Source organism: Squalius cephalus (assembly GCF_949319135.1).
Source record: "Squalius cephalus genome assembly, chromosome: 3".
In the NCBI taxonomy this organism is placed as follows: Eukaryota; Metazoa; Chordata; class Actinopteri; order Cypriniformes; family Leuciscidae; genus Squalius; species Squalius cephalus.
In genome coordinates, this window is record NC_137124.1 from 9,476,191 (window position 1) to 9,490,341 (window position 14,151).

The window sequence follows — 14,151 nt, forward strand, 5'->3', positions numbered from 1 at the left end:
CCCGTAAGACCTTCGTTCATCTTCGGAACACAAATTAAGATATTTTTGATGAAATCCGAGAGCTCAATGTCCCCACCATAGACAGCAATTTCATTACCACTTTCAAGGCCCAGAAAGGTAGTTAAAATAGATGAAAGACATTGTTAAAATAGTCCATGTGACTACAGTGGTTGAACCTTAATTTTAAGAAGGGACGAGAATACTTTTTGTGCGCAAAAAAGAAAAATAACAACTTCATTCAACAATTTCTTCTCGACTGTGTCAGTATCCTACGCAGTTTACGTTGTAAATACAGTGCAGCGCTTCCAGGTTCTACGTCAGAACACCGGTTCTGTATTGGCCGACGCTGTTCACATGAGCACCACAACGCATGAGTGTGGTGCTGGTGCAGGAGCTGGCCAATAATGAGCCAGCGTTTTGATGCAGAACTCTGATGTAGTTTATTGCGCACAAAAAGTTCAAAGAATGAACTATTACAAAGATGTCTTTACTACCTTTCTGGGCCTTGAAAGTGGTAATTAAATTGCTATCTATGGAGGGGTCAAAGAGCTCTCGGATTTCATCAAAAACATCTTAATTTGTGTTCCGAAGATGAACAAAGGTCTTACAGGTTTGGAACGACATGAGGGTGAGTAATTAATGAGAGAATTTTAATTTTTGGGTGAACTAACCCTTTAATATAAGTTGAATCTGTGTGATTCACTTTATTTAATTCTCTGTGCCTGTTACCTGGTTCTTCCAGGGTTTGTTGGGGTTGTGCTGAGGTACTGTGGCCTGGGCCTGGTTGCTGGCTGATGGGCTGGTGGAATGGATCAGCCCTGGGTGAGGCTGGAACTGGGAGTGACTGTAAGGCACAGTGGTGTGGTTTGCTGGTGAGGGTGCAGGGCGCTCCCTATCTGCCCGCAGTGATGATGAGGATGTAGGTGGTGGAGGAGCATGTCTATCCAAAGAATTCACTCCAGAATCACGTCCTCTTTGTGAAGTAGTACCCTGTGGTTGCCCTTGGGTCAGAGCTGAAGGTCTGTTGTTGGGGTAGGGGTATGCAGAATGGTGGGTGTGAGGACTCTGTGAAGGTGGCCCCAGAGACTGTGATGATGGACCGGTCTTGTGGGACTGTGGTTGTAGAGGACCCCTGCTTTGTCCGTAACCTCTTGTGGGGGGAATGGTGGGTGAAGACATGGTTGACGGATTCAAGGGAGGCGGTTTATATGGGAAACTTCCAATTCCTGGTTTGGCTGAATCCTGGGAATAGAGCAGTAGAAAAATAAAAAATTAAGGAAAGTACATGTAGACGCAATATCAGTAATAATGCCCATACACTACATGACAACGGGTTGCTGTGCTTTTCACACTACACGAGTAGTGGATCATAAACAAGTCCAGATTTTTAACCTGCTAAATAGATTTGCCTACATTTTTTGCTCTTTGACAAGAACCCCTTTAACTGTTGGCAAGTGGAAAATTAGGGCTAAAATCATGTAATATGTGGGTGGCATAAGGGTAAATGTGATTGCTAATAAAATGGCAGTGACAGATAATGCCATATATTAAACTGACAATACAAGAAAATATCACTGAATATTAATATTCAGATCAGCGATGACTGACCTGGAAATCGATCTGCCCGCTTTTGCGTTCATTTGGGTTCCAGGGTGCTCCTCCTTTGTGCAGTGGGCTCCAAAATCCAGGTTTGGGAGAGGGGTAGTGAGAGGATGGCTGCTGATTCAAATGTACAGGTTGCCCAGGTATAGGCTGCATGGCTGAATGAGGAGCCTGACATAAGAAACAGAAAAAGAGAGGGCTTTTGTTAAAGGGGAGTTAAGACAGAAAATGCATGGGTGAGGCCATAAAGACATTACCAACCTGCTCAGACCCAGAGCTCTTCTTTCTCTTGCTTGGACCGGGGCAGTCCTCCATGGGTCGGTGTAAAGATGGAGCAGGGGTATGCTGAATGACAGAGTGCTCTCCCAGAGGTGGCCCAGGCCGTTTTAACTGTCCAGAATGAGTGTGAGGTCCTCTGGGTTGCTGCTGAGACTGGGCTTGAGTCCATATATCAGGTAATGGAGGCATGGGCCGTGAGCCATGGGCTGTGAACTGAGGATGAGGAGCACCATACTTGTGGAGAAACAGAGAGAAACAGAGTTTGGCGAGAGTACTCTTAACCCTAATATTCAGCTAAGTGAGCAACAGTGATACACATTCAATTGAATTCTTAAACATGTAAAATAAAGCTAGTTATTTTCTTACTGCATGAACATCATTCATGTAACAAGAAATTATATGAAAAGATCTGTATAAGGTCAATATTCACCTTCAGTAGCTGATTGGCTCGAGCTGTGAGGTGTGCAGGAGGCCCTGCATTGTAGCCATTATGTAGTCGGTTGTGGTTTTCACTAGGCAATGGCTCATAACCCTGGCCAGTTCTGGTTGGTTCCCAAGGTCTTGGAGGAGCAGGGGGCATCCTTTGTAATCCTGGCAACAAAGCCTGAGACAGGTCTTGCTTATCCCCTCGATGTAAAGGACTGGAAATACAAAAGACACATTAGCCAACTTACAACGCAAGTTGCACGTTTTACCAGAAGTGTTTGTAAAACAACAATAAAGCTTAAGACACTCACCCATTGTTTAAGAATTTACTAGGCTGGTTTAAGCCAGTCATGTGATTGGGTGGCATATGGGAGAGGAACTGGTGCTGACTGACACCAGGTAAGCACCTATCAAGAGAATTTATTTTTCTTTGATCATTCCTTTTGATAGCTCTGTCAACACAACTTTCAGTGAATTCACTAAAAGCATAATGAGGCCCTAATAATGAGGTATATTACCTGGAGGGAGGTGGCCAGGCGCGGCTGCCCACGGGAGCCCATGGTCCCCGGTTGAGTCCGTCCAGAGGAAAAGGGTCCCGTGTGCTGCACCCGGTGAACTGTTCTGGTGTGTGATGCATCCAGCCTAGACTATAAAAAAAAAGACAATTTATGTAATATCCTACACATCTCCAATATATTAGCCAATACATCTGTCACTGCCGGAAAAATACTTCCCTACATGCTGGAAAGATTGCAAGGAGTTAAGTGGTTGTGACACTGAACTATTTACCTACTAAGCCATGATGCTGCCTTAAATGTCTTAGCTTAAAGCTTAAGTCAGATGGAAGAGCAGACATCTAATCTCTGTATTTAGTGGCTACACTGAAGTGTTAAGATTACAAATTAAATGTTATATGCTAAGATGCACCATATACTTTGATCTAAAATATTGTTCAATAATCGCTACCAAGAGAACAGTACACATGGTTACTCACCACACTAGCTGTGAGTTTGAAGCCCTCCACTGCAAAACAGAGAGGGCCACTCACCAACACGAAGGAGAAGCTGTTTACTGCTACCCCTGCCAACTGGAGAAAGAAAGAAAAGAGGAGAGATGGGACATAAGGGGGTGAGGCACAAATATACAGCCAAATCCATTAAACACAGGGGGAAAACACATCCTTTGTAGTCTGTATGAGTGTTTGGCCCAAAGGCAGCGATTAACAAAGGAACCCTCCAGAACATCAGTACCACTTGTAAGCTCTAGGGGGCAGTGCTCTTCTGTATTCGAATGGGAGGAAAGGGTGCACAGATGGGCTTGTGGGAGTTCACCTATAGGGTGAGTACACTGAGGTCATTATAACCCTTCCCGAGGCCTCTTGGCAGAGGGTGAGAGTGATGGGAGGGAGGGGACGAGCAGAGCAAAGTCCTGGAGTCAAGCCAGCGGTGTCTGTGTGCATGTGTACATAAAGGAGTGTGTGTACTTGTGTTGCTTGAGTTTGATTATTTGCATGTGTATGAGTGTGTGTGTGTGTGTGTGTGTGTGTGTGTGACAAGAGAGGCACTGAGGTTAATCTCATTAGGCCAGGCGTGATGGAGAGAGGAAAGGACAGAAAGAAAGAGCAAGGGGTGGAGGGAGGAAAGGAACAGCAGAAGGCTTGAACAGGATGGATGGACAGATTAGGGGAAAAAGACGGGTCTAAAATTAAAGTGTTCTTTAGGGAGACTCCAAAGTGAGAAGACCGGCTGTGCTCCCATGAAACACCCACGCATGCGAACACACTGAGCTTCCCACGCATTCTGAACACACGGCACACCAAGCGCAAGCTGGATGCACAAATATTGGCAAGCGTGCGTGCACACACTCGATTGAAATTGCTTGGCACACGCACATATATGCCCATACAGCAAAAGACGCCTAGCACACACTAATTATGGACTTGGCAAAAAAAAAAAAAAAAAAAAAAAAGCGTTTCAAGTGTGACAGGCACTTTCGATAGCACAAAACACACATTTATTATACAATAAAATAGGCCACATATGCAAAACTTGCCATCAATAAAATGCTGTATAACCTGACGGGTTAGTCCTGGGCTAGTTACCCAGCAGGCAGAGTAACACTTTCTGGTGAAATTTACAAGCCTTTAACACTTCAGTACAGTGTTTAAGCTGTAATTTTGGTGATGAGGCATAATTAGTCCAAAGATATATATGCATGCAACAATATTGTGAGATTGTTTGGATACAGTACGTGTGTGTGAGCAATTCCTTGCTCAGCAGGTTTAGTCAGAGCGCGTATATGTGTGTATTTTGAGCCTACAGTGCATATGAGCCCACCCACTCCTCTCTGGCTCATGGTGTTGCACTATTAAAAGGCTTCTCTAATATTTCAGGAAGTCTGGATTTAGCTGCTAGTGGGGACTGAAATAATTGTGACCCTGTAATACACTGCATTCTTAGACCAGTTTCTGCATATTCACAGACACAGACAGACACACACACACACACCTGTCAAATAAGCATCTAGCACCACTTCTCAAATGTCTGAAGAGTTAGGGTTTAGCACCAACACTCGATCATCTCTGCCGACTCTGTGGTCGTTGATCACTGTAGAGAGAGACAGAGGTAAACATCAGTGCATTGAATTTGACTTCACTCTTATTTGTTTTCCTGGTCTATTACTTTGGCTTCATTCCATCCAATCAGCACAAGTGCTGTAAAAACAGCCAGGCCTTGCAGCTGTGCCATCAATATCACAGACAGGCTGTCAAAAATGACTTCAGAGAAGAAAAAACCACTGCATTTTATAAGACAAATTGTGATTCAAGAATCTGACATGACAGAATCAGTCATAAGTTTGGACACACCTGCTCAATCACATTTATTATTATTATTATTATTAATAATGATAATAATAAACTATTTTAGTTGCTTAAAGCTTTAGAACAAAAGCTTTTTTGTTCATAAGAAACAGAGAATCCAAGAGAGAAGTGGATGTTTTTAAGAAACTAAAGGAAATCCGTCTCCAACACTGGGAGCTCTTGGGTGGTGAGCAGGACAACAGTGAGAGGAAATCCATGATACTGTCTCTCACACACAATGGTGAGAGTTATTGTGGGGAGGTGTCTGAATAAACACAGGCCTGGCGCACTGGTGTGGAAAGCCAACTATCACATATGAAAACTGTAGCTTGGGAAAAACACTCCATGAGAAATACAGGGTGGATAAAGTGTTTAAGGGGTTTGTATATCTGCATGTTTTTAGCACAAGAGAAATGTATAACTAAGAAATAGGTGTAACCGGTCCTACTCAACCCACTTCGAGCGTCAGTTGCTAGAGTGCCTCTTGAGATCAGGAGAGTGAAGTGTAGGCCTACACAATATTGTTGAGGTTGACCTCACTTTACCTTATGTCACGAAACAAATTTTTGTGCGTCTTATGTTTACAAGACGAATACAGCATTGTAGCTTGACCACCATTAACTACCAATAATCGCAATAAACTCCGCGTTCAATAAGAAATGTTTTTTTTCAAATTATGTCCATTTTATCATGAAATTCAAACAATAAATGCAATGTTTAAGCTCTTTGATGTGGGACACGGGGCCTAATAAACGAAAGAACATCTGAAGGTATGTTGAAAGATACAGTACAACTTACTGAAAAGTATAAGGCTATATCTCAGCTAGAGAAATGGATTCTTTCGCTAAATATATGCACTATATTAGCCTATTTACGAATTACGAATTCACTTAAATCCATAAACATGATCACTTGTGAGCCATGCTTAAACAACAAGCCCAAAAAACGCTTATAAGTGGACATAGCAACACTTCAAGAGTGCGCTCTGTGAAGCAAAACTGTTGAGTATTTTGTCGCCGTACTTTGGTCAGAATAGCGATACCAAACTCGTGAGACCTTACTGTCCAGATAGAAAGTTGTGGGTAGTGACTCGAATCATATTTTTTTTCAGTGTTCATTCATACTATAACAACACGCACACATAAACGCAAAATGAAACTTCTCTGTACTACATTTCCATATCTCACCTATTATTCTGCTACAGCTTTTTACGAGAACATCTTTTTCATTACTAGTAATATAGATATTGGAAACAATACAGCAGTCCGAAACTGATCCTTATCCTGTAAGATAGAGAAATTGAAACGCGCGCGCACACATACACTAGGTCTGATAACAGCTAGCTGTCTGCTGTCTAACGGGGAACTCCCATGACTCAACCATGGAAAGGGCTTACCCCACAACCCAGTCTCTTCCCCTTCTCTTGCGCAGTCTTTACGGTCAGGTGATCAAGGACGCCCACCTCAGTCACAGCATCGGAAATTTCTGAAAGTGTGCCGTCATCGATAAACATAGGCACAAACATATGCACTGTAAAATTACAGTGGGGGTTTTTTTTTTAACCGAAACTCACCGACGACGATCAGCCAGGAGAAAACAGTTGGCTTGCGGTGCAATTAATTATAAAAAGGGAACGTGGTTGTGTGGTTATTGGTTTATTGTAAGGCATCGCATCTGCATTCGCTTTCATGCTACAACCAACAAGAACTGTTTTCTAGAAATGCCATGTGTATTTACTCATACTTCGGTTCAGAATCTCTTTGGGAGTAATTCAAATCACTTTCGATTCTTAAATGTTACAATGATGAATTCATAATTAGAAAATTTCCCCATTCACCCCACCCCCCCACGTCGACCCTCAGCTTGGTAAAAAAATCCCCATAACAACAAACATCAAACAACTATTCCAGTCACTGTCTTGGTCGTCACACTTACCAGATCTTACCAGATCTAAAAGCACCAAACCAATTGAAGGCCACGTATGTGGGCGTCTCCAACCAACATGGTCCAATCAAACAACAAAAAAACCCTTCAGGGAATAACCATGTCAACTAACCAACCATACAGCCGGACCAAAGGGTTTGACATTTAAAATGTGATGTGAACATTAAAAAATATGATTCAAGTTTTGAAAGAATAAAGGGCTGACATCAGTAACACGGCAATGTAAAAACAACCCCAAAAGAAGGAGATTTTAAAATAGTGATATGGGTCATGTGAATGTCGTCACTCCCAGAATGACGACACTATCCTCATTCCTGCCAGAAACCACCACAAGGCTACTCGGAGAGCCAGAACAGCTGAGTGCGCAAGTATGCAGAAAAGAACGACATGGAATGGAGTCAAGGAACTGCGGTGTCTGAAACAGATTGGAAATAAGGATAGGAAGAGGAGAGGAATTGGGAGAAATGGGGACAGCGGAAGAGCCTGTGGGTGAGCGCTCACATTTGGCCATTATATAACCCAGCTCAGATAGAGATCACACTCAGAGGCACAAGGAAACACAACGTCACAGTAGGCTTGCGTCTGTTCTCTTCCCTCTGTGTGTGTATCTGCCTCTGCCAATGATGCAAGGTTGAGTCGTCACAGTGGCGTCGCTGCATTTCCATGCCCACACTCGTAGCCTCCACACACACATGCGCACAAGCAACCGAGTGTACATCCTGATCCAGAGAGGGAGGTTAGCTGAGGACACGCACCCACATGTAACTTCATGACAACCTTCCCTCAACCTTGCACCACCCTTCCAAAAATAACACTACAATAAAAACTTTCATAACTGACCCTATTCTATGCAGAGACCATGATTGTTTTCCCTGCTCTCGTTTTCATGTCATCGCCCTCGACCTAGTTCCTGATTTATGGTTGCTAGACAGACAATAAATCCATCAGGATGGAGCGTTTAATGATTAGCGCTGACATCACAACATATTGATGTTCAATAAACACTAAAATGTTCATATCCACATTCACTGCACATGCAAAGTGCATGTTTAAATGAAAGTGCTGTTGTCCATCTGGTATCAGCTGTTAATGAATAAAGATGTAGGCTAATATATAAACCAGGGCAGATTTGCCGTTTAAAAAAAATGTTGAGGAAACTCTCTCTTATTAGTAGGGAAGGACACTCAGGTGACCCTAATCTAAATACTCACTTTCAATCTTGAAATGACACCAAAATAATCAATTTTTCTCAGTAAATTCAGGTGTCAGTTAGAGTATGATTCGTCTCAATGGGAAACATGATGCTTTTCTTAGTAACTAGTGATCATGTCCTGTTACGAGAGAGTAAACATCCATGCTGTCACTGTGGTGAGCACTGCTGAGAAAACACCCTTAGTCATTACCTTGAATGTGATTACTGACACTGATGTTACTCATAAAAGGGGAAGTTAACATGAAACGCTGTTCACAAACCATTTTACTCCCATTACGTGTAATTTTTCTGAATGAAAAAGAATATTCAATGAAAAAAAAAAAAGATGTAGTGTGGGACTTGATCATTGACTATTAGACCATTTCAGAGGTGGAGTGAGTTGTGGTTAATGACCACTAATATGTTCATATCCACAGACGCCACAGATATGAAATGTCCAAAACAACTTTGATTTCTTGATGAGTTAAAAGTTGTGATGAAATGTACAGTAACAGATCTTTTCTTCCATGTTGTGAGACATATCACAGATTTTCAAAAAAAAAGAAGAGTGGGCACTTGTTTGCATCTATCGGTCATTGAATGGATGGAGGAAGGGGTAAGAATTGCAGTCAATTGTAAGAATAGGGGTGGAGTTTAAGCAGACTAATTAATTGGAGAAGTCTGGCAAAATTCACCAGAGAGAATATAACTATAATAATACAGATATAGTTCTAAATATAAAAGAATAGCAGAGTCCACACCAAAACATAAAATAATATCACATAGAAACAATATCGTTGGAATCACTTTCAAAATTATTTATTTTTCCAGCTGATGAACGATAAAAACATTGTTTGCTGGTGTGGACATTAATATAGTTATCGTTCTTGGTGAGAATGGATCTTGAAGGAATATAGTCTAAAATGAAAATGATCCCATAATTTACTCACCCTCAAGCCATCCTAGGTGTATACGACTTTCTAAATTTTATAATTTCCTGGCTCTTCCCAGGTTTGTAATGGCATTGAAACTTGGAAACTATCCAAGTTTTTGAGCTCCAAAAAGCACATCCATCCATCATAAAAGTAATCCATACGACTCCAGTGGGTAAAGCAATGATTTTTTTTGTTAGAAACATATCCCTATTCAAAACTTTATAAACTATAATCACTGGCTTCCAGCAACAGCCGTACATGTGTTCATGAGAGAGTCGAGTTCTGGCAGAAGGGTGACCTCTGACCCGACGCATGTCGTTGAATGTATGACGCAAGCGTATCGTAAACTTAGGCAAGAATTGACGAACGAGGAAACACAGAGGATAGAGCTAAACAAAATGCCGGTCACAAATTAGAAGTCTTAAAAGAAAAATGTCGGAGGATTTCGATATAAGAGAAGAAGAGCTTGAGTTTTCATACTTTGTTTCAGAGGTCACTCTTCCGCCAGAACTTGACTCTCTTCTGAAGCGTGTACGGCCATTGCTGGAAGCCAGTGATTATAGTTTAGAAAGTTTTAAAGATGGATCTTTTTCTCACAAAAACCCATCACTTCGCTTCAGAAGGCATTTTTTTCCCCACTGAACTCGTATGGATTACTTTTACGATGGATTGGAAGCTTCAAAAGCTCAGGCGCTATTCAATGACATTGCAAAGCTGAGAAGAGCCAGGATATTTAATATAACTGTGTACGGATGAAAGAAGAAAGTCATATGCAACTAGTATTGCTTGAGGGTGAGTAAATCATGAGCTAATTTTCATTTTTTGGTGAACTATTCCTTGAGGATATCTTGATATCTCCATCTGGATAGTCAAGGAAAATGTTGCTCTGGTGATTGTTTGTGACTGTGAATGTGAATATACCAACATGTGAGATTAAAGAAAGCAGAACAGATATGATAAGACAGGAAGTTGTCGTCAGAGCAACAGGAAGTGGGCCTCTCAGAAGAGGGGAGGGTGTCTTAAAAGGGTCTGAAGGGAATGAGGTAACATCCTGTGGAACATGTTCTGTGTGTACGTATTTATGAATGGCCCACTAAATAAAAACAAGGACCGGTTAGGTGTCTAGTTTTACTTCCGATTAAGTCTTCTGAAACTCGGCAGATGTTTTTGACGTATTTCTGTCAGTCAACTTGCCTAAGTTCACTTCCATTTAGAAGTAGAGTAAAACATTTAAGGAACAGAAAGAGTGACTGACATGCCAGCAAGTTACACAACACAACACACACTACCCAAAAGGCAAAAAGCTGAAAGACGAGTGCTGTGCGTGAATGACAGTGACTCAGTGTGTGAATGTCTGCTAGACATGAAAGTCTGGAGTGTGTCTGCACAGCCATCTGCGAGAAAACTTTTAATGTGCTCAGACGGAGTACAAATGTGTCACCGTGACATGTAAAGAAACACGAGTTCGCTCTTTCATCCTCTTTTACCATTATGAGTACGAAGTACCTGAAATAACCTTTCTCTGTAGTCATCAAAACATCTCAGCTTTTCATTACCGGAACAGTTAAACGTTGAACATCTCGGTCTTGTTTGTGTCTCATTAGCCCCCAAAAGTCCCCTCCTACATTCAAACTCCTCATTTCCCAGAAGCCAGTAATGCATTAGACACAAACAAAACAGGCTCACTTTTAAGTTATCAGTAACAAAAAGGATCAATGACGAACAAGCTGGCTCCCGGATTGCTATGGCAACGGGTTGCTGTGTCGGAGCACGAATACACTAACGTCTGAAGCTCGACACATTTTGAAAAGGGATCCAGTCGAGCGGCATCTAAAACATTCCAGATATTGTAATTGAAATATGATCAAAGTTATTGACCATAAACAACTGAAAATGTGACTTTAATCTGAAGGTGTTTGCGATACAGAAAAATAATCCCACCTCAGTCATCACGCTATGACGCATATCAGAGATCTGTGTGTTGCATCCTGGCTGCTCACTCTATCCAAAAAACATCTGACTGAGTCACAGAAACATGACTGATATTTTTTGTTTTCCACCACTCTCTCCCTCTCTCCATTCCTCTCAACCACTCCCACTCTAGTTTCAATAGCCCTCCCTTTCCCTTTTCCCCTCACTCTGGTTTTCTGCCAAAAGCGTGAGATGACAGACCGGCAAAGTGACAAAGGAAAGAACAAGCCAGTCAGAAGGGAAAAAAATGTGGCGTCAAACTCCTTCTCTTTAATTACACCAACTAAAGCTAACAGATCATGCTTAAAAACAACACCCCTTTCACAGACTCGCGCACTTTCTCTAGTGAAATTCCTACTACATCACTTCCTTTTACCACAAAAGTACTGTCCTGACATGGGAAAAACTCCCACACACACAACAGTTAGAGCTCAATGGAATGAACGAGGAGGATTTTACCACCTACATCTTATTTCTTTCATTCGGCCAGTCCTGAAATACCAGTATAACCACACTCAGGTAAGCCCGGCTCACTTTCATCATCGAGGGCTATTGTGATAAGCATACATTGACTAAGCAATCCAACGGACCTACATGATACATCATCATTTCTTCCCATCACACACACACACGAAATGTGCAACCTACACCGTTCTCATCTCTACCTGTTAGGATCAAATTCACACCTTCTCAACTGTTGTATCGTCACTCAAAGTTAATGATGGGAAGATCGACTCATTTCTGTGAATCGGCTCTTACGAACAGTTCGTTTCAAAGAACCGGCTCAAAGCACTGATTCAGCGATTCTTTCAGGTCATGACGTAATTGTGCTTCAAAACAACAGTAGTGGACATCGCTACTCAAAAGAATGCTCCCCACTCAAGTGTTTTACATATACACACACCAACTTTTGTTTCTTACTTCAGGCTGGTCTATAGCTTTAACACAGGTTTACGCCGTCACAATAAAGGGGCAGTGACGCTGAAATAAGGCGGCTGATTCAAAACACCCGCCGGTCTGAGGAGGACAGTCTCAGCAGCTGCTGCGCTCTCATCATTTACACCTCACGACTTCAAAGCCACACAAACACAGCCTCTCTGTTTTCACATAAGTCGTGCTAATTGATCGGAAGTGTATCTTCAAAGGGATCTTCCTGTCCCCCTCATAAACCCCCGTATTTATTCCACGGGTGTTTACGACCGCCCGTAAAATGCGTGTGTCCCAACTTGCTCTCCAGACACTCTCAAGCATCAAACTGTTTCACTGTAATTTCAGATGCACAACATCAACACAAATAGCGTGTTACAGTGAAATTTCCCCTGCGTATCCCTTAACCCTGACGGCGGAATATGTACAAAAAAGCACATGCAAAGACTGAGATAAAAACACCCCACCCCCAGACAGGGCTGCAGGCTCGTTGTAGTAAAAAACCATGCAAATGATTTCCTTTCAGGCAGACGCATTCAGTTCAGCACGAGCAAGGCTGACGCAACCCATTCAACTTTACGAGAATGACCAGCAGTCGAGCCCTGCCCTCACGTGCCAAACAAAGAGCACACTGCAATCAAACGGGTTAATGAAGTGATGCTCTTTTTAAGTTATTCAAAAATAATTAAATGATTTGCATGTCAAAAAAATAGATGTGTGGAGATTATGGAATACAAGTAGTGTCATTAACAGTTTGGCAATCTATTGTTAATGATCCTTAAAATATGAGAAAGAGCAATTTTGTTTTAACTCTTTCCCCGCCACTGACAGATATTTACGTGTTTTCACTGTTAGGTTTTTACGATAGGGGGTGATATTAGGCCTCTTCTGAAAGATCTCTGAATCTCCTGATCAAAACACATGCGAAGAAGAAGCAGAAACAAGCGATCGCATATGTAAAATAACGCGATCATCAATATTACACAGTATAACAATCAAAACTGCCTAATGTTACTGAATGAAATGTACACGGGCGAGGTATAGGACTGTGAAGCTTTGGGGTGTTGATGGACTCCATCTACGTTTTGATCATTCTGAATCTGAATAGTTTTTCTCAGCTTTTTGCTTTTATTTATTTTAATGAAACTTACCCATATTCAAGTGTTGATAAAAAAAGAATGCATTAAGCTAGAATAAAACTTTGTATATATATATATATATATATATATATATATATATATATATATATATATATATAATTTTTTTTTTTTTTTTTTTTTTTTTAAAGCAGAGGCTCTGTTCTTTTCGTATGTTGCATGTTCAGATATTTATTCAACAAAATATTCTGGTGGCTATGAAGATTTTTTTAAAGCGCTGGTTGGGAAAGAGTTAAAATATGTATAAGAGTCTTTTTGTTTTAAAATATTAAAAACTAAAAATCCAATTCAGTGCGGTTTAAGTAGTATGCAAACCGTTTTGCTGTCACGTGACAAAAATCATGTAACAGATGACCTCTTTAGACACTGTAACAAGGTCATCAAGATTTATATTAATTATTTATAATTTGATAATGTTACATATAAATAGTTCTTCTAAATTAAAACGTTTGTTTGCCACATCCCACAGCAGGGATGGCCCGGGTCAGTTTACACCACAGAGAACCCAACCCTCTTTCACCCGGACACACGTGGGACTGAGACTCTAAACAGTTTCTCCCTGAGCACAACACTACACTGCCATGTATTTAGACTACTAAACGCCCTGCCCAAGAATTAAACCATGCTTTGATTTGTTCAAAGATAATATTTGCCAAAAGACAAAAGGCCATTCATTGTCTCAAAGCCATGAGGTTGTGGCCAGTGAAGAGTTAATGCGCGCGCTGAACTTCCGGTCACCGTTACTACAACGCGTTCATTCACACACACTGTTGCTACCCTGTTATAAAGAGTGAAATTACTTTCAGTCACGGCCAACTCTCAACTTTAAACTAGTCACGAGTGTACCATGTGGATAAC

The 14,151-nt window shown here is 41.4% G+C and overlaps 1 protein-coding gene across 5 annotated transcripts in view; it reads right to left on the reverse strand.

Annotated features, from left to right (window-relative positions):
* The window catches only part of kdm6ba (lysine (K)-specific demethylase 6B, a), an 84,649-nt gene that overhangs the window by 14,235 nt on the left and 56,263 nt on the right, over positions 1 to 14,151 (reverse strand). For all 5 annotated transcript variants that reach the window (XM_079867706.1, XM_079867702.1, XM_079867704.1 and 2 more), the window contains 8 exons: positions 4,815 to 4,913; positions 3,302 to 3,394; positions 2,826 to 2,954; positions 2,619 to 2,714; positions 2,312 to 2,522; positions 1,864 to 2,115; positions 1,609 to 1,773; positions 730 to 1,242 (listed from right to left, as the gene is read on the reverse strand). In XM_079867706.1, coding sequence (XP_079723832.1) covers positions 730 to 1,242; positions 1,609 to 1,773; positions 1,864 to 2,115; positions 2,312 to 2,522; positions 2,619 to 2,714; positions 2,826 to 2,944 — 1,356 coding nt within the window. In that variant the 5' untranslated portion in view covers positions 2,945 to 2,954; positions 3,302 to 3,394; positions 4,815 to 4,913. The remainder of the gene's footprint in view (positions 1 to 729; positions 1,243 to 1,608; positions 1,774 to 1,863; positions 2,116 to 2,311; positions 2,523 to 2,618; positions 2,715 to 2,825; positions 2,955 to 3,301; positions 3,395 to 4,814; positions 4,914 to 14,151) is intronic.